This window comes from Heterocephalus glaber, unplaced genomic scaffold (genome assembly GCF_053883595.1).
Source record: "Heterocephalus glaber isolate CG9 unplaced genomic scaffold, H.glaber_assembly_v1.0 deba00001504, whole genome shotgun sequence".
In the NCBI taxonomy this organism is placed as follows: Eukaryota; Metazoa; Chordata; class Mammalia; order Rodentia; family Bathyergidae; genus Heterocephalus; species Heterocephalus glaber.
The window spans coordinates 70,948,237-70,972,827 of record NW_028258324.1 but is presented as its reverse complement, the minus strand read 5'-3'; the positions used below and the strand labels follow the sequence as shown (position 1 = coordinate 70,972,827).

At 42.2% G+C, this 24,591-nt stretch overlaps 1 protein-coding gene and 1 pseudogene across 5 annotated transcripts in view; one reads left to right on the top strand and one right to left on the bottom strand.

The window, feature by feature from the left end:
* Klhl24 (kelch like family member 24) overlaps window positions 1–4,072 on the top strand; it is a 37,633-nt gene extending 33,561 nt beyond the window's left edge. For all 5 annotated transcript variants that reach the window (XM_004834918.4, XM_004834917.4, XM_004834920.4 and 2 more), the window contains one exon: window positions 1,926–4,072. In XM_004834918.4, coding sequence (XP_004834975.1) covers window positions 1,926–2,126 — 201 coding nt within the window. In that variant the 3' untranslated portion in view covers window positions 2,127–4,072. The remainder of the gene's footprint in view (window positions 1–1,925) is intronic.
* Window positions 4,073–23,519: 19,447 nt separating this feature from the next.
* Window positions 23,520–24,591, bottom strand: LOC147825431 (tubulin alpha-1B chain pseudogene; annotated as a pseudogene).

Here is a 24,591-nt window from a genome sequence, read left to right as displayed (position 1 = left end):
TCTGAGTGAAGACTATGTTTTTCATACACTACAAATACTCATAAAGTATTTTACATAGACTGAAATAAATTGTTTTATCTAGTAGAAGTAATTTCCTGATATGAAGAATTGTTTTCAAGGTTGCTTGCTTCGTTTAATTCTGAACATTATTATCTGAAATATTAATAACTAGATTTTATAATTATATATTCTTTCAGTTAGAGTATCTTCAAAATAACTGTAAGGCTTACTAGTGGGAAATAGCTTGTACCTGGAAATTAAGGATATCTTTGTTGTTGTTTTTATTACATTCAGAACTTTTTAGAATTCATAGAAAGAACTCATTGTTCTTTAGATGATAAATATTGTAGTTTGACCCATAATTGGAGCCAGCTCATAGGTGTGGTATTCTGGATGAAAATGCTATTCACTAATGAGAATGAGCTAAATCATTTTGGGTAAATATAATCTCTAATAGACACATCTTGAAGCAAATTAATTCTTTCAGACCTGAAGATAGTATCCTATTATATAAGTCCAGGGCCGGGGATTTAGCTCAGTGGCACTGCACCTGCCTCGCAAGCACAAGGTCCTGAGTTTGATCCCTGGTAGCAGAAAAAAAAAAAAAATAATAATATAAGTCCACCAAGATTTAATTTCTAGTAGAGAAAAATTTATATATAGCATATCTGGCCAAGTAAAAATGTTTACTGAACTCATTGGTAGACCTGTTTCACTGTTGATTGTGTGAAACCAGGATATTAACAGGCAGTAAGCTGGCCATGGCAGTGCACACCTGTAATCCTACCAATTTAGTGAGGCCTATCTCAAAATAAAGAGCTCAGTAGTAGAGCACTTGCCTAGCATGTGTAAGGCCCTAGGTTTCAACCCTCAGTACTAATAAAAGAAAAATGCAGTGGCATTTTGAAGTAAAGAGAAATATAAATAAGAGAATATTTGACTTGCAGCCTAACCAGAATCATGTAATAGTAAGACAGGGACTTGTTTGTTTGTTTGTTTTATTGTTTTTTGGGTTTTTTTAAGACAAGGTCTCACTATGTAGTTCAGGCTGGCCTTGAATTCACTGTAGCTCAGGCTGAATTCAAACTCCCAGTGATCCACTTGCCTCAGCCTCCTAAGTACTGGGATTACAGGTGTGTATCAACACACCCAGTTTAATACTGTAGTGAGACACTTTTCAATGCAGTTTCTTTCTTTGAAGAGCCACTTTCATCTTTGCAAGAATATTTATTTTGTGGCTGGGTCTGTAGCTCAGTAGTAACATGCTTGCCTACCATGTACAAGGCCCTAGGTTCAATCTCCACTATGACAACAAAAAAAATTGCTTTACGTAATAATTTATATTACTGAGACACAAGAGTAAAATTTAGCAAAGAATCCCATTATGTGGGAAGTTAACTGTAAAATGTTATTTGGGGGCATTTCTGTGTCCCAGCCAAGACCTCTATGTAATAAGTGTTTCGTTCATTTGATTATAACTTTCATTCAACTTGTCGGTAATCCCCTAAAGTGAATAATGGTCCCATCCTCTGATCGTGCATTAGGTACTTCCTATAATAAAGAACCTTCTGCAATAGGAGAAGCAAGTCTGGCTGTACCAAGAGATTTTTGTTTAATCGCCACTGAGTTAAAACCTTCCTGAGTCTTATCGCTCCCACCTGCCTCCTTCATCTTGGCCTGTGTTACTAACAATTTATTGTAATGCTCACTCAATTCATGCAGAATTATTCGGCACTCGCACACAAGACAGGAGTTGGGCTAAAGGGATCTTAGCTTGTGTCTCGCGGCCCTCCCCTGCTTGCCTGTGTTAGCGTATGTACAGCCAAAGTGAGCACATTTGCCTATGTTAAAGCATGTCTTATTTTACTCTTCAGTGTGTTACTTTATCTTCGGCCGTTAATTTTTTTATGTATTTGGTTAAACAGGAAAACTGTGGTATGTCAGTGTGCAATGGTAAAATATATATCCTGGGTGGAAGACGGGAAAATGGAGAGGCCACAGACACTATTCTCTGTTACGATCCTGCGACAAGTATCATCACAGGTGTGGCCGCGATGCCCAGGCCCGTGTCCTATCACGGCTGTGTGACTATTCACAGATACAACGAAAAGGGCTTTAAGCTCTGAAGCCAGGCTACCTCACCCAAGGAGCCGTGCGGAGAAGATGACAGGTTTCGAAACTCCAGAGTGGGAACTTACCTCCTTCGTGCCCTATGCAAAAACAGTAAAAATAATGATCCTGGTGCCTTTCTCCCAGAAATGTCAATCTTGTAAACTGTAATAAAGCCTTTCCTATCATTGAAAAAAGTTGTTTGTTGTTAAGGATAATAGCAGTTGTTGCTTGGCCTTTGGGAGTGTACCTTTGTAAATATTTGTAAGAAGCCTGTGTGGAGTAGGAAATAATGTCTGTACTTTTAGGAATCTGTGAATGGGCTCTTCATTTATATATTTTTAGCTACAAGATTTATTTTATCATATGTAGAGAAAATTGCATGGCTGAAGCTTAGTTTAGGTTGACTCACCTAATGCTAAGAACATTTATATTGCATTCTGAGAGGAAAAAGTCAGTTTTCAAAATCTTTGTCACTGACATACAATTTCCAAATTAGCTTATTTTATTAAAATTTTTTTCTGTAATTGATAAAAAGGTAAAATGACAATTTGAGTGTCATAAAATATTGAATTATTGTGACTTTTTTTTTTTTTTTTTTGGTACCGGGGATCAAACTCAGGAACCTGGCACTGCGAGGCAGGCGCCGGAACCACTGAGCTAAATCCCTGGCCAGTGACTTCATTCTTATACTTGCTGTCTTACACAAAACACGTTTTTGTGGGGAAAGTAGGAAATAAAAATGTAAATGCCCATAAAAGAGGGATTAAAAATACAGATGAATTCCTAAGAAAAAATAAATATTGAAGAAAAAAACTTGTGACCTACAGTGACTTTCCAAGTAGCTGTACATCAAAATAAGTCCTCTAAGGAAGTTTTGTTCCTTGAACCTGACAAGGGAGTTGAATCCATTTTGCAGTATGGTCTTGTGAAAAACAGCGATGAGTCTCTCCCAGCCCAGCAGGGTTTGGCCTCATTATTGCAGCGCTTTGGGTGACCTCGTCCCTGTTATCCACTGTCTTGTGAACACCTGAAAGTTCTGAGAATCTCTGTTGTTAGGGTGCCTTTCGTAGGCCAAACCAGGGACCACATATCTCAGTGGGTCCATTTCTTTTATATTTAACTGGAAAGAAGGAATAGTCGTTCCAGTCTTCTAAGATACATCTTTCACTTGGTACCCATTGTGTAAAATACTGATCAGCATTTTCAAGTTTCCATAAGACAAACTGCTTTCATTTATATTTCTCAACTCCAGTTTATAAAGCTTACCAGTTTTCCAAAAGGAATATAGAATTTTTTCTAAGGCAAATAAATGGACATGGAACTACAGCATAAATAATTACCATGAGTCCTGGTTGGACAGATACAATCTACAGCATCTTAGGCCGGCACCACGCAGCCTGCTGTCTTCACTCCCCAGTCACTGTTGTCTTTCACATAATTGTATATTCTGTGCCGTGGTGGGGGTGATGCGGAGACCTGATTTTAGTGTTGCCAGCTTTCTGTTAAAACCAAAGTAGTAATCAAAAACCTAACATTGGTAAACTTTTCTTCCTCGTCTTGGAAATTTCAGGCAGAGAAATTTTAATGCTTAGCTAGAATCTAAATTCTGAAAAAAAAACTCTTAAAAACTACATCTTTGAGGAATTTTTATTTTTTTAAGTCATAATTTTAAAATGAAACTTTGTGAAAACTATCAAAGAAATTCAGAAAACAGGTGTCTCATTTTAGTTGAAAGCCAATTTGTACAATTTAGGATACTTGAATAGTAAACATCTGCATTATACTTTTGTAAATAATGGAACCTATTTAGTTCAGAAATTCTTTACAGTAAATGAGATAATGTATGAAAAAACTTGTAAATGCTTAGGATTATACAAATGATAGGTGTTATTTTCATGTGTATTGTAAGGTTATGTCTATCCATATATAGACTTCACATAAAAAGGCTTTCTCAAGATAACTTTGTATCCTAGTATTTTTGTTTATTATACAAATATTAACTTGTATTTTGTTATAGTTCTTTTTCACATCCATGTGTTTATTGTACATTTGAAGTGAAACTTGAAAAGCCAGAATTTGTTTAAACATAAACCTCATACCAATATTGTTTAATTTTTTTCTCTATCTAAATTGAATAGTTGTAATTTGTGTTGAAGGCCACCAAGGGCTCATCTTGAATTCTAGAAAATTATTTTTGAAGTTACCCAACTGATACTTTCACTTCAGTTAAAGATTTTTACTGCTGGGTGTGGTGGTGCACACCTAAAGTTCTAGTACTCCAGAGGCCGAGGCAGGAGGATTGCCCCCTGTTCAAGGCCAGCCTGGGCTACATAGTAAGACGCTGTGTCAAAAAAAAAAAGAGCCTTTCCTAATTTGTAATAATTAATTCCCTTATCCTTGATAAAATAAGATAGAACCTTAGGTTATATGAAAAAGGATATGCCAAGCAAGTTGTTGTCAGGTTATATTCATTCTGTCATCCCATAGTTGACAGGTTTTCTTTTGATAGCTGAAGTTCCTATGAGCTTCTGGGTTAGTACATGTATATATGTATGTGTATGTGCAGACAGTATGGTTGTGTACACACATACACAAACATCAGGAATCTTTGCAGTTTGTGATCAGAAAAAGGAAAAATTTGTTGATCATATTAAATTCAATTCTAGAATTTTCAACTATTTCTATAGTACTTTTTATATTTGAAAGTACAGAATGAGCTGGGCATGGTGGCACACACCAGTAATCCCAGCACTTGGGAGGCTGAGGCATGAGGATCGCCACGATTTCGAGGCCTGCTTGAACTACATAGTGAGACCCTGGCTTAGCCAAAAACAGTACAAGATGAGTGTCAGTAACGATGACTTCTATACTATCAGAATCTGCATAGCACACCAGTTTTAGAAGGTCAGAAAAGAAATCGGCAGTAAAGATGAGTTTGCTGAACTAGCTGTGATGCCTCAGTCGGAAAGGAAATCCAGAGTATGCTTTACAGAGCAACAGAAAGTACAATTGATGCGCGTGTGTTTCGTGACCTTTAACCCTTTGCTGTTCTCCAGTATGTGAGGGAGTGCAAAGTCCTCTAACTTCCTCCTCTTCTGTGATACTGCCGCTGACTGTACTGCACGGGTATGGTAACCTGTTGGCCCTTCAGTAACCATTTTTTCCTAGATGGCTGAAACATAGGTATTTACTCCATTTAAACCAGGTTATGATGTAAATACTCAGGGAGGGTATTAACCTGTCACGTTTGGCTATTTGGGGTGTTTAAAGTCCCATAACCTTCAGTTGATGATTCTGAAATTAAATTTGGTAAAGGGGCTTTGCACACGGCAGTAGTTGAACATTCTTTTATACCTAGGAAGATGAAAATGTTTTTGTGAGCTGATACATTTTCTCTTAGTGAATATGAATTGTCTATCTCTGACAACCCTTTTTCAAACTCAGGAAGACAAAGGTTGAGTTACACTACTTTTGTCAATATGCAAACCAGGTGTGTGTTTCTTTTTCCTGTTACCTGGATATGGCAGTAGATTTAACAAATACTGTGAGAACCTATACATGACAGTAGAGGGGCTGAGTTATTTGTGTGTGCCTTGTGTGTCTTGAGGTTTATATGTGGGAAAGACATCTCCAGACTATTTTCAAAAAGGAGAGCTTGCCATTTATATGGTGCAAAGTGATAAGACGCTGTCAGCTAAGGCTTCCTATGGACTGCCTTTATTTTAGGAAACTCAAGACAATAGTTAACCTCCATATAATTTTGGCCTTACTAAAATTTGTTGTGCATTATGTTGAAAGCCAGGTTTACTTCACCTCACTCTATTCTTCTTAGGTAAATAAATTCACCATACCAAGTAACCAGAATGGGTCAGTTCAGTTGGCCCATAAGGCAGTAGATTTGAGCAGCTAGCTACACCTATTGTCACATCAAATGCTAGGCACCGGAAACCACTTGAGCCAGGAGGGTGAACTGTTAATTGCAGAGACATTTTCCACACACTTTAGACATTTATGAATGTTTTACATTTGTGTGATTGCCTTAGATAGTAAATTTACATAATACTAAGGATGATGATCTTTTTTAAAAAAAAAGTCGTAACATACATTATCCCAAAGAAAAGTTTTTTGTTTTAGTCTTTTCAAAGTAACTGCATCAGCCTTAAATTACCAGTGCTATTTCAGGTTCTCAATCTAAATAAATCTAACTTATCTAATCATAGGTAAGTTTCATATTTATTTCCTGTAAAGACAATAAACTTCCCCTTCTTAAGTGTTTTAATGAGCACCAACTGTGGTGACTTGGTGGAATAATGTTAAGAGAGGCTGTTGTGTGCTTGGACTTTTATTATATTTTTTATTTTTACTTTTTGATACCCAGGTGCTTTTTAAAATTATTCAGGTAACATTGATCTTAAATTGACTAAGCCCTTGTAAAAGCCATTTGTAATAGTTACATGTAGCGCTGAAAAAGCTTTTCTACTTAACTTTTATTCTATTCTTACATGGTGTTTTCTTTTTTCCTGTACAGGCTTTTTCTTTAACTTTCTCGAAAAGGCATTTATTGTTCTCTTTCCCAATGCCCCTCCCTGCAGTTTATTTAAACTTCTATTGAGAGATTCTGGAGCTAAGACAGCCCAGCTTTAGAGTTGAACAAAAGTATAATCTGCTTTACAACTAGTACGTCCCGTGGCAACCAAGTGTCATTTGCTTTCCATAAGAGGTTCCAAAGTCTTCACAGTGAAAAAATAAAAGTTTGTGTTTCATCATTCTCAATTCAACTGTAGCACGTTAATACATGTTTTGTTTAAACTTCTTGCATAGTTTAAATTTATGTAAGTTAACTAATGTCTTTAACCATTATTACTTGACTATGGTTGTATTAAATTTTATTTACCAAAAAAGTTGTTCTGTTTTTATTTAAATATCTCTAAGTAGTTGTACAAAAAAAGGAGAAAATATATACAGTATTACTGTATGTATGCATGTTCTGGTTGTGACAATAAAAAATTAGGAACGTAAGTGTTAATGGGGAAAGAAAATGGTGGCTGAAAGACAGGTATGCTAAGGTTTGTCCCAGAAAGCTTTGCGTGCTGTGAGTGCGGTCCCCAGCCTTGTGTTGAGGAGGTAGAGCTTTTTACATGGAGTCCAGCAGAAACTGGGTGGTGAAAGAAAAAGTCTGAAGGACATCTCTCCATGGTTCTGACCCTTCCATTCCAGACCAGAAGCCTTCAGCTCCAGAATAATGAACCCTGCACAAACACGAAACAGCCCAGTGAGCACTGAGATGGGTGACCTGGTCCCAGAATAGTTCCCAGCTTCCTCATTCCCTGCCACCCCTTATAAACTCCTTACTCTTAAGAGCTGCTGTGCTGGCCCTTTGGAGCCAGCGGCCCCTCTCAAGTCTTTTATCTCAAATAAACCTGTCCTTGCTGCAAGTCTGTCTCCTCTTTATTCATACCAGTGGTTCCTGGAGGCCCTGCCCTTGGAAGGGATTAATACTGGTCTGAGGACCGGGTTAGGTCTCACAAGAGTGAGTTGTTCTCTATTCCTCCCATGGTGCCATCTCCACATTGTGAGGTGAGCAGAGATATGCAGATGCCCATGCCGTCCTCTCAAACAGCTAAATAACCCCTTTTTTGTATAATCTACCCAGCCCATTCTGTTACAGCAATACAAAGACTAAGGTAAAGGAAATGTAACTGCATGTGTACCTAAATATACCTTAAATCAACCTTTTAGCCTGAACTACATGAAAACATTAACTATTCCAAAACTTTTAATTACAGAACCAGGCATGATAGTTCACACCTATAATCCAGGCCTTGAGAGCTTGAGGCAGGAGGACCATGTTGAGTTTGAGGACCCGCCTTAATTGTATGGCAAGACCTTGTCTCAAAAAAACAAAATGAAGAAGGGTTTTAATTACAGAAGATAATTCACACTTGCACTCTAGTTCTGTAAATTTGGTTCTTGCAGAAGAGTGGGGGTGTTGAGACAGGGTCTTGCTGTGTAGCCCAGGCTGGCCTCAAACTCGCACCAGTCCTCCTGCCTCAGCCTGCCAAGTGTTGGGATTACAGGCGTGTGCCACCCTCTGGCTTGAATTTGGTTCTTAAAATTCTTTACAATAAAATCAAGGCTAAAGGACTGAATATTTATTTCAAATAAATTTGGAACAAAAAGGAAAAAGCATGGTGTTATTTACTGGAGAGACAGCATCAAATATCTAGAGAGATGACTTTTTTTTTTTTTTGGTACTGGGAATTGAACTCGGGACCTTGTGCTTACGAGAACCACTGAGCTAAATCTCCAGCCCAATATCAAATATCAAAGACAGTGTCGCCCCTCACTGGAGAGGGATTGCCTGAATTAGCATAAGAATCTTCGAGAAGATAAAAGTATAGAAAAACACAATGTTTAGCTTTTTATGCTTAGTTTTAGAGTTCTACCATCAAAGTAAAATAGCAAGTTAAAGTGCTTTTAAATAGTGTTAGAGGCGGCTTCATTTGGCTTAATGTTCACGTAGCCACATCTGGGAGTGCAAAGCCTTCATCGGGCCAGATCCCAGCCAGTGCTGACCCCAGAGCCATTACCTGAGTCTCCCTCTCCCTCTTCTAGAAGTGCAGCCATAACAGCAGCTGTTTTAGGAGACCAGATAATCCAACATGCGTTCAAGAGTAAGCAGTTCTGACCCACAAGAGCTGTGTGAAAATGTTGCTAGTTTAGAATACAAATGCAATGTGCAGAAGCAGGGAAGACGTGAAAAGCATACATCAAGCCAGGCACAGCAGTGCATACCTGTAGTTCCGACGCTGTGGGAAGCTGAGGCAGGAGGATGCCAAGTTCCAGCCCACACTGGGCAATTTAGTGACTTACCAAGACCTGTCCCAAAATATAAAATAAAGCAGGTGGGGCGGAGGACCCAGTTCAGTGTGAAGGCCCTGGGTTCAGTCCCCAGTGTTGGGGCAGGCAATGGATACATTAGTTTACATTTGGAAAACTGTCTAACAGTAAATAGAAACTTCATGTATTTTAATTTAAATGTTCTTTTAAAAAAAATCACTTGCTCAATGGAATGCAGGGGAAATGGGCATAATAAATAGGCATTATAAAGCCTGCAGATTCTTTGCTACTTAGGAACTGGTAATGGAAACAAAATCAGAAGGGATAGTCTACACCTAATTATGTTGGGGTCTTTGAAGACTAGCACTAAGACTTGTATTGACAGTTTATATTTTATATACTTAATGATTTTCAACATCTTTACAGGGGCTGGCTGGCTGGGAAGACTGCCTCTCTGGAGCTGGCTAATTCCTAGACACAGCAGTATCCAATTCGTGGTGAGCCTGCATTTTACATACAAATCAACAAATCCAACTTCATACCTCCAGCCACTTTATCTGACTCTTACACCTCGAGCCACTTACTCTCCTGCACTAATTCATCCCAGTGCCAGGTTCCAGACAACAAGGGACAGCACCCATTCCTCAGCACATAGCATAATTACTCCAACTAGCTGGTCCTAAACTGCTTGCCGACATCTCCCTCGCCTTTCCAAAGGAAACCCAGTACAGACAGTGGCCTGTATTTTCTCTCTGCTCCTTTCTACCTCCTAACTAACACACTGGCATTTACTCCTGTGGCCCTGTGTGGACATCTGTGATTCTAGGGAAACTGAATAGTAATTTTTTTTTTTTACTTTGACATTTTGGGGATTGAACACAAGGCCTTGGGCATGCTAAGCAGGCACTCAACCACTAAGCTACATTCCCAGCCTCTAGGCTTTTTTCTATTGTTTGTTTTGGAGATGGGGGTCTCACCATGTTGCCCAGACTGGCCTTGAACTCCTGGTCTCAAGCAGTCCTGCCTCAATCTCTTGAGTAGCTGGGACTACAGGTACACACAACTTGTGGCAGTTAGGGTGGAGGGTCAACTTGATTGGCTTTGGGATCTGCCAGGGGATTGGTGGATCACACTTCTGGGTATGTCTGGGTGGGTCGGGAAGGCATGACTTTGGGATCTATGCGTGGTCCCTGTTCCCTGCCTCTCTGTACTGTTCCCCTCCTCTGCTTCCCAATTTCCATGAACTAAGCATCTTTGCTCTGCCCCACCTTTCAGCCATGTGTCTGCCTTGGAGCCAGCTAACCATGGACTGAATCCCCCAAAACCATGAGCCAATCCAAGCATGGTGGCACACACACTTGGGAGGCTGAAAGTGCATGAAAGTTTTGCTCCAGCAGCAAATTTCTAAATGTAGATGCATTTCAAGATGAACTCTGAGTAATCTTTGTCCCCAAGACTAGTAAGGATTGGAAGCCACCTTGCTTATCATTTACTAATTCAAGTGCTAGAGTTGAAATTTTATAATGCGAAATTTGTGAAGATCACCACTTAAATGGAAAATAGCATAAACACACAGGGAATACTGTATTTAAGATTTCTTCTTTGTAGTTACATAGTAAAATTTAACCTGGGTTTGATTCAAGTGAAATAAAAATGAGCCCAAGGTACAAATCCTTTTTCTGGTGACTCTATGGAGCTATCTAGAATGAATGCAGTTTAGGAATGTAGTTCTAAAGTAATGTCTCCATTCTTAAACAGTGCCATTTTAAGCACTTAATGGTTTACCCTGTGTGTCCCTCAGGCAGCACATTTGTTTACATACTATCACGAGGAGTGCTTGGGCAGGTGTCATTTCAACCAGTCAATTCTTGTATTGAATAAGTGATAAAATTATTTTTATATTTTCTGTTATATAATAAAAATTAATGAAAAAATATGCAATATTTGGTCATCCTGTATTTAAATAATTGGATTGGTAAGTGGTTAATTGAAGAAAAGACAAATTCACCATACATTAAAAGGAAATTAAAGAACCATTAAAGAATGCTGAATTTATTTATTTATTTATTTATTTATTTTTTGGTACCGGGGATTGAACTCAGGTCCTTAGCTTGCGAGGCAGGCGGTGGAACCACTGAGCTAAATCCCCGGCCCGCGCTGAATTTATATTAGTGAAAAACCAGCTCCTGCCCAGGTCAGCCTACCAGCTCATCTTTATGGAGAGTCAAGAATTAACCTGGTGGCGCATGCCTGATCCCACTGCTCAGGAGGCTGAGGCATGAGGATCACAAGTCTGAGGCCAACCTGGGCTGCACAGTGAGTTCAAGGCCAGCCTGAACTACAAAATGAAACCTTGACTCAGAAAAATAGCAACAACAACACAAAAAACCTAAGATCTAAATTAAACCTCTCCTCCTTTAAATTGTGGGTGTTAAGTATTTTGTCTCAGCAACAGGAAATTTGACCAATAAACCACCTTACCCAGATAACATTAAACTTTTTTTCAATAGCATTGTGTCTCCATGTTATCACTCAGTGACTTTATAAATTAAGTGACTGGTTCATTTTTGTATTGTAAAGCATGCTCTGGCCAGGCATGGTGGTGCATGCCTGTAATCCCAGGACTCGAGAGGCTGAGGCAGGAGAATCGCCACAAGTTCAAGGCCACCCTGAACTACACAGCAAAACTCTTCCTTAAAAAACAAAACCATGCTCTTCACAGAGGTGTTTAATATTAGTAAGTAGAAGCACCAATTTGGTATGGTTATTCCTGTTTAAAAAACAGACTTTAGGGCCAGGGATGTAGCTCAGTGGTGTGCACCTGCCTGGCAACTGCAAGGTCCTGAGTTCAATTCGCAAAAAAAAAAAAAAAAAAAAAAGACCTCAGACAGGACCTTTGAGTTATAGTTTGATGAGCATAATAGTCCATCTTTACTATAAACTGCAGAAGGGGAATTAATTCTCTCAAAACAAGTCTTTGAGCCCTCATATCTTTATTCTTAGTAAACGTGATGAATCATGTACAAATGGAAGGAGGAAATTAGGTTTTTAAAGATCACATTTAGTTGCTTAACACATGCCACTTTGTAGTGAGATCTGGTGAGATGATACCAAAGACAGGCTTTACGGGAATGTGGTACCAGCAGATGAGTAAACAGAGAAGACAAACAGGAAGCAACCAACCCTCCTCCGAGAAGCTTCCCAGCACGGTATGGCAACCATGGAAATGGACCTGGCTAACTTCCAACTACAGGCAGCAGGAGACCAAACGCTGCAGCTGCTGGCTTTGAAATCTGACTTCGCGTGCACTGAGGCCACAACCCCCGGCAGCTCCTAGCCAATGAGGTGCGCGGGGCTGCGGAGACAGGCTTCTTCAGCTGGCCGGTTCTGAAGGCTCCACTTCCGCTAGTGCAACCTTCGTCAGACCACACGTGATGTGGGATACTTCTGCCCAGACTTCACTTTCTTCTTAACTTGTCTTTGGGCTCTAGTGGCTGTCCCAGACCTTTGGCTCCCTTTCTCCATGTTTTCTCTCATGCGGTATTTTTTTGCGTGCTCATATTAAAATCCTTGCGTGTTGAATCCCATCTTGAAATCTACTTCTCACAGCTCATGTGGTAACCTTAGGACTCACGGCCTTAATAATACAGTTAAAGCCATCGACTGATCCTGTGTTTTGTGTGTGTGTGTGTGTGTGTGTGTGTGTGTGAGAATAAGGATTGAATCCAGAGCCTTTGCACTGAGCTATATCCCCAGCCCTTTTTAAATTTTATATTTTGAAATAGAGTCTCATTAAATTGCCCAGGCTGGGCTCAAACTTGCAATCTTCCTGCTTCAGCCTCCCAGGGTACTTGAATTACAGGCATGCACCACCACACCTGCCTGAACATGGTTTTTGAAAATCCTAGTTGTTACACTTAGACTAGGCTTGGTGGCAACACAATGTGAACACAGGTTTTGAAGTTAGAACTATTCAAATGACAGCTTCAAACGCTGCTGTGTGTCATTGGGTAAGATATTTGATTTCTTTTTTTTTTTTTTGGTACCAGGGATTGAACTCGGGTCCTTGCGCTTTGCACAGCAGGCAGCGAAACCACTGAGCTAAATCCCCGGCAAGATATTTGATTTTTCGAGCTTCAGTTTCCTCTCTTCCTGCATAGTCTTGTGGGGAGTCAGATAGAATGTAAAAGCACTCAACACAGTCTTGGCCACGGTGCCTAGGCAGGAAGGTAGTTCTTTCTTTCTTTCTTTCTTTTTTTTTTTTTTTTTTTTTTAGGAAGGTAGTTCTCAACAGCTTAGAGGTTAGCCAACTATTTACTTATTTATTTAACTGGAGTCATGAATGTAGATCAGGCATAATGTTTCCCACTGGGGTTGCAAAACTGAGTGTGACATTCCCTGTGTAAACAGGAACAACAAATCACCACTTTCTAAAGAAAAGAGATGTTATGGCCTCTTCTTTTCCATTGTTGCCCAATCCTGGGCAAGGTGCTGTGAGATTCACACCATCAGCGGAGACAGGCCCTGCTCTCAGACACGGAGTAATCAAGAAAAGGCTGCTTGCTGAGACATGGAAATGATGAGAATGTCCCCATTTGTTGCATTTTCTGCTCATCAGCCTGGGGCTTCCTTGTACGCATCATTCACAGTGCTGCAAGTCTGGCATCCAACTCACAGTCTCGCCTTTCACTATTGATGTTACCTCTTTGGGGGTTGTTTCAACACGCAGGACCCAGCTCCTGCTCCAGCCTGCATGGCCTTGGCCTCCAATCGACAGCCCTTCATCCCACCCACACCAGCCACACACAAAGCCACGCCTTCATCATTTCCTCCCCAGTTACTCTTCCCACGAAACCAGAAAGCCTCTTTGTCTTTTGCCGCAGTCCTCCGATGACATTTGCCGGCATTCAGTTTGCTCTCTTTTGATCTCCCAGTCCTGGTCTCTTGCCCCTCTTATTGGCCACTTGGGCATGAATCTAACTGTTGGCCTTCTCAGCTCTCACTCCCAAGATGCTGAGCACTGGTAGAGAAAATCAATGAACTGCAAATTTATACCTCTAAATGTTGTGATCCTCAACCTCAAATGGCCAAGACACTCTCGACAGCCCTTCAATGTGTACCTACTCTCCCCTTTCGCCCTACTCCCATTTGTCTTGCTATATAGTTCAGGCTGGCCTCGAACCCATGGCGAACCACCTGCTTCAGCCTCCTAAGTGCTGCAATTACAGGCGTGTACCACCACTCCTGGCTATGGCTGTCTGCTCATCACCCTCCTGTAATATGTCACTGTCTCCTTTCTTTCTTTCTTTCTTTCTTTCTTTCTTTCTTTCCTTTCCTTTTTGCAGCACTCGATTTGTCTTCTTGAAAGACAAAATGAAGGACTGTGATAGGCTCTCTCAAAATCTTGCCCTCGCTCGAGGGCAGCATATTTCCCGTCCTCTCTCATCTTCCTGGTTGGAGGGTCTCGCCTCCACCTGGACCTCCATCTGTCTCCCTCTCTCGTGTGACTCACCCTTTTGTGAGCACTCTCGCCTCTCCGCATCTTTAAAATCCTTGCTGGAATCCTAAATTCCCGTCTATTTCACACACATTTTTCTTTCCTGTCTAGCCAAATACCTTAAAAGTCTTGGGGCTGGGGATTTATCTCAATGGTTCTACTGCCTGCCTTGCAAGCACAAGGTCCCAAGTTCAATCCCCAGCACCAAAAAAAAAAAAAAAAAGTCTCTACTTCGCCTTTTCCCCCCTTTATTTCTTAATCCTGCACAGCCTGGGTCACAAGCTTTGTTCACATATTTGCACTCTGAGGAAAGCTGTACTCAACGAAGATGACAGTTACATCTTTGCTACTAAATCTGAAGTCCTTGTCTCATGTAACTTCCCTACTACCTTGATTATATTTTTCCTGTCTTGGCTACAGTCACGAATTCTTTGTACTTTTCCTTTTCCTTCTCTTTCAAGGGCTGTCTCTCCACCTCAACCCTAAATCCTCCGTCATCAGGCTTTCTTCTTGTCATGCAGATAATTAGCTTGGTAATTTTATCCACTCCTTTGGCACCACTTATGACTGTATTTCATAGCTAACCTAAATGTTCTGTCAAGATCCATCTGTCCAAATGCATTCTATAAATTTCTGAGTCCTTACTACATGACTACTAGCATCTGGAACTGTAAAACCTCTTTCTCACAAAACACCCATTTATCTTCTGGCTAATAGTGACAATATTAACTGCTTATCAAAACCAGAAATATAAGAGCTGGGAGTGGTGGCACACACCTGTAACCCTAGCACTAAGGAGGCTGAGGCAGGAAGATCACCATGAGTTTCCGATGAGCCTGAGCTACAGAGTGAATTCAAGGCCAGCTTGAGCTACATAAGGAGACTCTGTATTTTTTTTTAATTAAATTCTTTTATTAGTACATTGTAGGTATACAACACAATTACATTTCTCATTGGGAATTGTACCTTTACATAATGCATCTTGGTTCTTATTTTTTCCCCATTCCTAGCCCTCCCTTCACCCCCTCCACCCTTCCCTATTTACAAAGACTTTATTTCCATTTTTTCCATTTCTCATCATTTATCCTTTCCCTTCTTTCCTTTCCCCTGCCCCTCCCACTACCCCTACCCCTTTGGACCTTTTTTTCCTGTTTTGCATTATTGATTATTCAGTCTAATAATTGGTACATTTTAGGTATACAATATAATGACATTCATCATTGGAAATTTGCACCTTTACATAGTCTCTCTTGGTTCTTATTTTTCACCCTTGCCCAGCCCTCCCTTCAACCCCTCCATTCCTACCTATTTACAAAGATTTTGTTCCTATTTTGCATTTAGGAGACTCTGTCTTAAAAAAAATGAAAACCCTGTACCTGCCTGGCAAATGCAAGGTCCTGAGTTTGATCCTTGGTACTGCAGAAAAAAAAAAGAAAGAAAAAAAAGAAAGAAGGAAAGAAACATAGGACTAATTGTTTGTTATTTAAACATGCATTCAAATAGTTATCTACCTTGTGCCAGGAACTCTTCCTCTTTGACAGTTAAGTCAAGAATCTATCTACTTATCTATAAATTATCTATCACTTATTCACTACCACTGCCTTAGTTCAGGCCTTCAGTACCGCTTTCATATAAGACCTAAGTGGCTTGCCTAAAACCAAAGCTCCTTGTTGATAGGCAGCCAAAACCAACATTGCCTAAGTTGGGAACTTACTGAAAGGTAGCATGTGGCCAGGCTTAGAGCAGGCTATAACATGGAGCAGGAATTATTTCCTTGTAATTGGCCACATTGCATTTGGAGCCAGATCGAAGCCTACGTGACTCACAGGAGCGTGTCAAATGGCACTCAGGATAGTATAGCTTCCCACCAACAGGTGCCATGATGATCTAAGTCCTGATCTATGAAGCTGCAGGGCTCCTAAGTAAGATAACATCACAGGTGGCAAGGACCACATGGCTCTAAAACACTTTCCATTCATACAGCTACCCCTCCCTTAATTGTTTCAGTAACTTACTAGTTAACCACACTGACCTTTTGTCTGTTCTGGTCCTTTTGCAAGAATGTCTCACCCTCCTCTCTATAAGCCTTGCCTGTGTCAGCTGATATCACTAGATGCCACATGTATCTCCCTACCCTATTCTTACCCACACCTGTGTAATCAGTAAATACTGATGGTCCCGGTTGCTTGGAGTGTTCACCACATGTTTGGTGCGGCCCATCCCAGTTCCCTCCTTTCTGTTTAAGTCTTGTTTCTGTGTCTTTCCTTCGCCTTGGATTGTATTATCTTACAGGAGATGGAGACTCTTGTCTGGAGTCTTTGATGGTAGCAGAGCTCTGAGAATGGATGAGAGAGCCAACTCACATGTCAGATGGTCACTCCTGGTGGCCAGGAAAGGTAGGAAATTGATGTTTAACTTTCCAGCTTGTATAGAAGAAGGGAAGAGAGAAAGGGTTGGGAATGAATGCTAAATCTGCCAAGCTACAGTGTATGCCACATTTAAAAAGCGAAAGTTTCAAAAAGCTGGGAGAGGGAGTAATTAAAGCAGAAAGGGCAGCTGGGTACGGTGGCGCACAACAGTAATCTCAGCACTCAGGAGCCTGAGGCAGGAGGTTCACAAGTTGCAGCCCAGCCTGGGCAACTTAACAACTTAGCAAGACCCTGTCCCAAAATTTAAAAAAAGGGCTGGAAATGTAGGCCAATAGAAAGACCCTGGGTTCAATTACTAGTATCACAAAAAGAAAAAGGAAAGGAGAGAGAGAGAGAGAGAGAGAGAGTAAGCTTTTCCTGGTATCAGTTTATCATATTATATTAGTCTGACTTCTGTTACTATATCAGAATACCACAGATTAGGTAATTTATTAAGCTCTGGAGGCTGGTAGGTCAAAAGCATGGTGGAACATCTCCTCAGCATCTGGTGAGGGGCTTCTTGCTGCACCATGTTATGGCAAGGGACACCACACAGCAAGACAGGAGCTCACGAGCTTGGTTCTCTTTCCTCTTCTTACAAAGCCACCTATGCCATTATGAGGACCCCACCCTAAAACTTCCTCTAATCCTTCTTATCTCCCAAAGGCCTGGGCTCCAAATACCATCAACATATGAATTTGGAGATTAAGTTTCTAATACATGAATCTTGAGGGTGGAGGGACAGATTCAAACCGTAACATATATCATCACTATTATTAAATTTACCTTTAAAACAAAGCCTGCATTTTCAGCCATGAAGACCCAATTATTCTATACACAAACTATGACCAAACTATGGTCTTATCAATGGTCAGAATACAAAGCAGCAGGGAAAATTCTCGACAGTTCCCCCTCTTTTTTGTTTTTTTCTAATAATGAGAACAGGGGCTGGGGATTTAGCTCAGTGGTTCTGCCGCCAGCCTCGAAAGCGCAAGGTCTCAAGTTCAATCCCCGGTACCAAAAAAAAAAAAAAAAAAATGAGCACAATTCTTATTTCTGACATCTGGGCAGCACCCAATGTGGATTTTACTCTGAACTCATCATGAATAAAGCATTTTATAAGCAAAGAAGAAGACACAATGGTCATATAAAGATGGAGGGGGTGTGGTGGTGCACTCCTGTGATCCCAGCACTTAGGAGGCTGAGGCAGGAGGATTGCCACAATTTTGAGGCGAGCTTGGGTTACACAGTGAGTTCAAGACCAGCCTGAACTACAAAGCAAGACCTTGTCTCAAAATTTAAAAAAAGAGAGAGAGATTTGGAGATTTTTTGATAAAGAGATAAAAATTATTAAATGTGCTATATCTCCCTGACAAAGCTAAGGCACAGAAGAGTGCCTTTCTAGCTGGGCACAGTGGTACACATCTGCTATTCAGGAGGCTGAGGCAGGTGGCTCAAAAGTTTGAGTCCAGGGGCCGGGGATTTAGCTCAATGGTTTCATCACCTGCTGCGCAAGCGCAAAGACCCAAGTTCGATCCCCGGTACCAAAAAAAAAAAAAGAAGTTTGAGTCCAGCCTAGGCAACTTAGCCAGACTTCGTCTCTGTATAAGATTTCAGAAGGCCTGGCTGTGAATGTAGCCCAAAGGTAGAGTGCATGAGCGAGGCCCTGAGTTCAAGCCTTAGTAACACACACACACTCACACACAGTGCTTCTCCCCAGTCCGGTGTGGTCGCACACATCTGTAATCCCAGAACTCAGAAGGCTGACACAGGAGAATTACAAGTTCAAGGCCAGCCTGAGCTATATAGTGAGTTCAAGGCCAGTGTAACTACATAGTAAAGCCCTATCTCCAAAAACAAAAGCCAAAGTGCTCTTTGCAACTGAAATTCTTGTTCACTTGCACTAAAGGAATCTCAGATCTCATTAAGGAGCAACATCCCACCAACCTGCCTCTGGGTGCCCCATTGTGAAGGCAGAATTAAACTTCTAACAGCAAGCTGAGCTTGGGGGCTGAGAGAACACACACTTATAGTCCCAGCTACTTAGGAGGCTGAGGTAAGAGGATCACTTGAGTCCATGAGTTCTGGGTTAGCCTGGACAACACAGGGAAACCCTGTGTGCCTGTCTCTGTCTTTGTCTCTGTCTCTCTCTCTGTCTCCCTCCCTCCTTGGGGATTGAACCTGAGACCTGCCCCACTGATCTACATCTCCAGCTCTTTTTAATTTTTTTCTTAGTTTTGAGATAGGCTCTGGGTAAGTCACTAAATTGCCCAAACTGACCTGGAGCTTGGAACCTTCCATGTCCAGCTGACCTTGTCTCTTGAAAACAACAATTAGAGAGTTTGGAGTGTGGCTCAGTGTCTGGGCATTTACCTAGCATATGCATAGCTATGGGTTCAATCCCCAGCACCAAAACAAACCCAATCCAAACCAAAAACAACCGAAGAAAAAAAAAAGACTTCTAATAACAGGATTAACAAAATAGTATTCTGGGCCACAATCAGTCTTGAAGCCTGACACATGCAACATTATTTGTTTTGGAAACAGCTCAGTGTAGGCCACCAGAGGCCTCTTATTATATTTAGGAATGAGGTCTATTTGCAGACAGGACTCTACCTTTCAACAAGGGGCATTTGGGAACAGAAGGGTCATAAAATAAGTAGCCTAAAAAAGATTATGATAAAAGCTGACATTGGATAACACAAGTGCATTCCATAAGGTACATTAAAAATTGTCAGAAACAAATAAGGTCAGCCTAATGTAATTATTTATCTTTTATGACACAGTGCTGTAGTGTGGAAGTCCAATTTAAAAAACAATAAATGACCTGAAGTCAGAGTTCAATCCCCAGCAACAAAAAAAGAAATAGAAATATATCTCAGTATTGTGTTAACTGGACATTTATAGCCTGATTATAAGTAAATATAACCAAATTGAAATCTAAAGTCTTCAGGCTTTTTGTGTGTGTGTGTATGTGTGTGGTACAGGAAAAGGAACCACCCTAGCACTGAGCTGCATTCCCAGTCCTTTGTTTTATTTTTATTTTTAAATTTTAATTTAATTAATTTTTTGGTGACAGGGTCTCTCTGTGTAGCTCAAGCTGGCTTTGAATTTCCTGTAATCCTTCTGCTTCAGCCTCCCAAATGCTGAGATCACAGGGGTGCACTACCACACCTGGCTTTTTCCACTTTTTTTTTTGGTACCAGGGATCGAACTCGGGTCCTTGTGCTTGTGCAGCAGGCGACAAAACCACTGAGCTAAATCCCCGGCCCCCTGGCTTTTTCTTTTTTAATTTCTGAGACAGGGTCTCACTAAAACACTTGGTTACCAAGCTAGCCTCAAATTTGACAGTGCTCTTGCCTCGGCCTCCTAGTGCTGGAATTACAGTCGTGTGCCACCCCAGTTGGAAGTCTTCAGTCTTTAAAAACTTGGCTCAAAAGTGTAAGTAGACTCATTTTTATATGCTCCCCTCTTTATATTTTCTAGAGTCCACCAGAACGAACTCACAAAAGAAACTTACCTGTTATAGCTGAAATTTTATGTTGATTTTACCTCACCTAGGAATTTTTACCTCACCTTTAGAAGATAATTTTAATGTGCATTCATAGGCTTGCTTGTTTGGTTTTCGTGGTGTCACACATGCCTGTAATCCCAGCACTCAGGAGGCTGAGGCAGGAGGATCACTCAAGTTTGAGGCCAGCCTGGGGTACGTGGTGAATTTAAGGCCAGCTTGAACTACATAGCAAGACTCTGTCTCAAAAAACAGAACAAAACAAAAGAGGCTTGTTTGTTTTTATTTTTTGAGACAGTCTTGGTATGTACTGTTATTCAGGCTGACCTCAAACTCTGAACAATCTTCTTGCCCCATCTCCCAAGAGCTGGGATTACAAGTGTGTGCCACCACACCTGGCGGGAGGCTTCTTTTTAAACAGCTTTTTTGAGATACAAGTTTTTGCCATTAACATTGGTGTACAAATTTCATGTGGACACCTCTTTCATTTCTCTCTGGTATTTTCCTAGTAGTGGAACTGCTGAGTGTGTGTTTAATATTTTGAGGAACTGCCAAGCCATTTGCCAAAGCAGTTGTACCCCTTACATCCCTTTTTTTACCATCAGTGAATGAGAATTCCAATTTCTCCACATCTAAAGGCTTTGTTTTCATATAAAACAAACACCAGGAAACCAACCAGTTCCAGGCATATACGGTTTCCTTTGGGGACAAATATTCTTTTTGGTTTTGTTTTTCCCTAAATGAAAACATGTCTTGCAGCCCCTCCTCGCCCCGCAGCGTTGGGATTCTGTGGCGACAGCACAGTCCCGTGGAGGATGTCTTAGTCCACGGGCTGCTCCACCAGGGCACCCAGACCGGGTGGTACACAAAGAGCAGAAGGCTCTCAGCTCTGCGAAGACCAAAATCAAAATCCTGATTCCGTTACTGGTGAGGGGCTCTTTCCGGTTCAGACAGCTGCCTTCGTCGTCATAGGGCAGCACTGCGGGGAGAGCAGAGCCTCTTTTACCCGCCGTACATGGGTTCCTCCAGATGATGATGGGGTCCAATAAGGTGGGGTGTGGTTTTGCCAAAATTGCAATAGCCCAGCCGGACATCCGGTTCCTTCTTTGGACCTGGCGGAAGACAAGCATTTATTTTTAACTGGCGGAGAGGAATTCCCAGGTTTTAACTCCTGCAATTGTTTTCTTGGGGCTAAGAAGTGGAGTTCTCATTTTCCAGCTCTAATCAGTCTCTGCATTCAGGCGGGGGACTTTACCACCTTGACTTTTCGCCTCAGGAGAGGTGGTTGGTCTTCCATGAAAGGAGGCCCATTGGACCTTTGGTCTGGGCCTCTCTAGTAGGAGAGAGTAGTGATAGTCTTCTCATCCTCACAGGCAGAACTTCCCGTCCTCCCTCAACTTCTTCGGCCTTCCTTGCTTCTCTGATCCCTGCCTTCAAGCTGTCCCTCCACCCACACCTGCAGCTCCTCAAGCCACTCGGCAGCAGCTACCAATGTGAGCGCCCTTGACCACTGGGTTCCTGTGCTTATGCCAGTCGCTTTAATTAGAATTGCTTTTCCTTTCATTAACATTGTGCGTTTCACATCCATTCCTCTCTCCGCTCCCATACTTTTACTGAGAGACCGGTGAGCCATGGAAACCACCCCAGTGCTCCTCGTCAGCTGAAACCATGGATTAAACTTATTGTTAAAAGTCCCCCTCATCCCCAACTAAGGAGATTGGCTTTATGTAAAACACTCAGGCTGGGATGCAGTCCAGGGGTAGAGTGCTTGCCTAGCATCTGCTAGGCCCTGAGCTGGATTCCTCAGCACCACAAACAAAAACTAAAATGAAAAGATTGCTTTTTTGAAACAGGGTCTCAAAGGTACTTCAGGCTGGCCTTGAACTCACTATGTAGCTCAGGCTGGACTTAAACTCGGTGATCCTCCTGCCTCAGGCTCCTAAGGCTATGGGGATTCCAGGCTGGCATCGCAGGCATGCGTCACAAGGCCAGGCTAAACTTCTTATCCATAGAAGTTAGAGGTCTCTGTTAAGTTCTTTTTCCTACTCAGAAGCAAATGTTACATTTTAATAATAAAAATTCTCAATTAATTTTTTTTCCCATGCTGGGGATCAAACCCAGGGCCTCACACATGCAAGACAAGCAGTCTTCTGTGCTGCAATCCTAGCCCTCAGCTGAGTATCTAACTTTCTACTTGGCATGGGTATAGAGATAATTGCTCAGTATGAGAAGGTCCAGGTGCCAGTTTAGACAATAAATGGCAGCCCACCCTCAGACAGGGACCAGCAGTGTGTCAGAAAAACAGGCGAGGAGGGATCCTCCCCAGAGCCACAGGGCTCTGAGATGCAACTGCAGTTTCCTGACTGCCTGCTTGGGCAGCCAAGCTCCTGGGCCTGGGGGTTGCCTAGGTCTCCGGCCCTGCTCCACTCTGTACTTCTGTGCTTCAGTTTTCTCTTCCTTAAAGTATGTGTAGTCATATTAAAGTTGTTGGAAGATTGAATTTTGATGCGCTTGGAATACAGCCCAGGGAGTAGCATTGGCAAATATCTAATCATAGCAGCATGGGCCCAGGATATCACTGATTGTTCACAGGAGCAGAAACCCAGGTTACCATTAAAATTCCTCAGAGTTTGAGAGAAAGCAAAGTGTGACGTCTGGTGTGGGGTGGCTGTTGACAGGTGTGGTGGTGCATGCCTATAATCCCAGCACTTGGGAGGCTGAGGCAAGAGGATTGTTGCAAGTTTGAGGACACCCTGGGATCCATAGAGAGACCTTGTCAAAAAAAAAGTGAGACATGTGGAAGCTGTAAGGGTGCAGCCTCTCTTATCTCCACACTATTCTGTGGGCAACTTGCCAGCTCTCATGAGCTACCTGTTGACAACACCTTCACCCATCAGGGTTATGTCACTAAGTGGCCCAAGCAGGATTTGAAATCATGATCCTCCTGCCTCAGCTTCCCAGAGTACTGGGATTACAGGTGTGCATCACCAGGCTCACATACAAAGGGAATTCTTTTTTATTTTTTTTCCCTAAAGCTTTTACTTTGAGACATGATGGAAAAATCAGAGGTACACATGGAAGAGAGACAATCACAGAGGATCACAGACAAGAACAAGTGAAGACTAACCAGAAAAACCTCAGCGCTTGTTGGCTATGCTGAAGCTGAGGTTCGGGGAGTAGGACCTGCTGCAAGGGCTGAAAGGAATGGATGACTAGTATTTCTCTTCTTCCTCAGCCTCTCCTTCAACAGAATCCACACCCTTATCCTATTATCCTTGTCTAGGGCAGCACACCGGATGCCGCACTTGGTGTTGATGGTGGCAGCGGCAGCACTGACATCTAAGGGACCACGTCACCATGGTACAACAGGCGCCAAGCTATGCATTTACTGTGGTGCGGGTCACACTTCACCACCGGTTTGGGTGGCTCAAAGCAGGCACTGGTGATCTCTGCCTCGTGTTAGGCTTTCTCGGCAGAGATGACGGACGTATGCGGCCCAAGGGAAGTGGATCCAGGGATGGGCACCAGGTTGGTCTGGAATTCTGTCAACCAACACCCAGGGCTCCGTTAAATCTGAGGGAAGCCGTGACGGAAGACACAACCTGGCTAACCAGGCGGTTAAGGTTAGGGTAGTTTGGGCGCTCCGGGTCGAGGCTTCTATGACAGACGTCACAAGTGGACTCAGTGTCTACCTTGAAGGCATGATCATAGTGCTCCAAGGTGGTGGGGTGTCAAGGGCAGAGTTGTGGGGCTCAGTTACAACTGTGGGAACCTGGGGAGCCGGTCAATGGAGGCCTCCAGCTGGGACCTCCTTGCTGATGGTATAGTGCCCATGGGCACGGCTATTGGCGGCCTCTTCCTTGCCTGCGATGAGCTGCTTGGGTGCCAGGGAGAACTTCATCAGAGACTGGGAGCCCAGGTCTGCAAAAACCGTGCTGGGCACATGGTTGCCGGGACCAGCCTCGCTAGAGTCATCTCCGCCCGCCACCGTGGTCCTGTCACTCATCTGGCCATCAGGCTGTGTTGTGTCCAGATCTCGGGGTCCCCAAAGGCCACCAAGGAGCCGATTCCGATGCAAACACACAAGGGTCATTTATTTAAGCTCGAGCAGAGACTCTCATCCGACACCACTGCAGCGGGTCAGGGTTGAGAGCCCCGACTCTGAAGCACCAGGGGTTTTTATAGAGGTTACAGCAAGGCGTGGGGTTTCAAAAAGGCGCGGG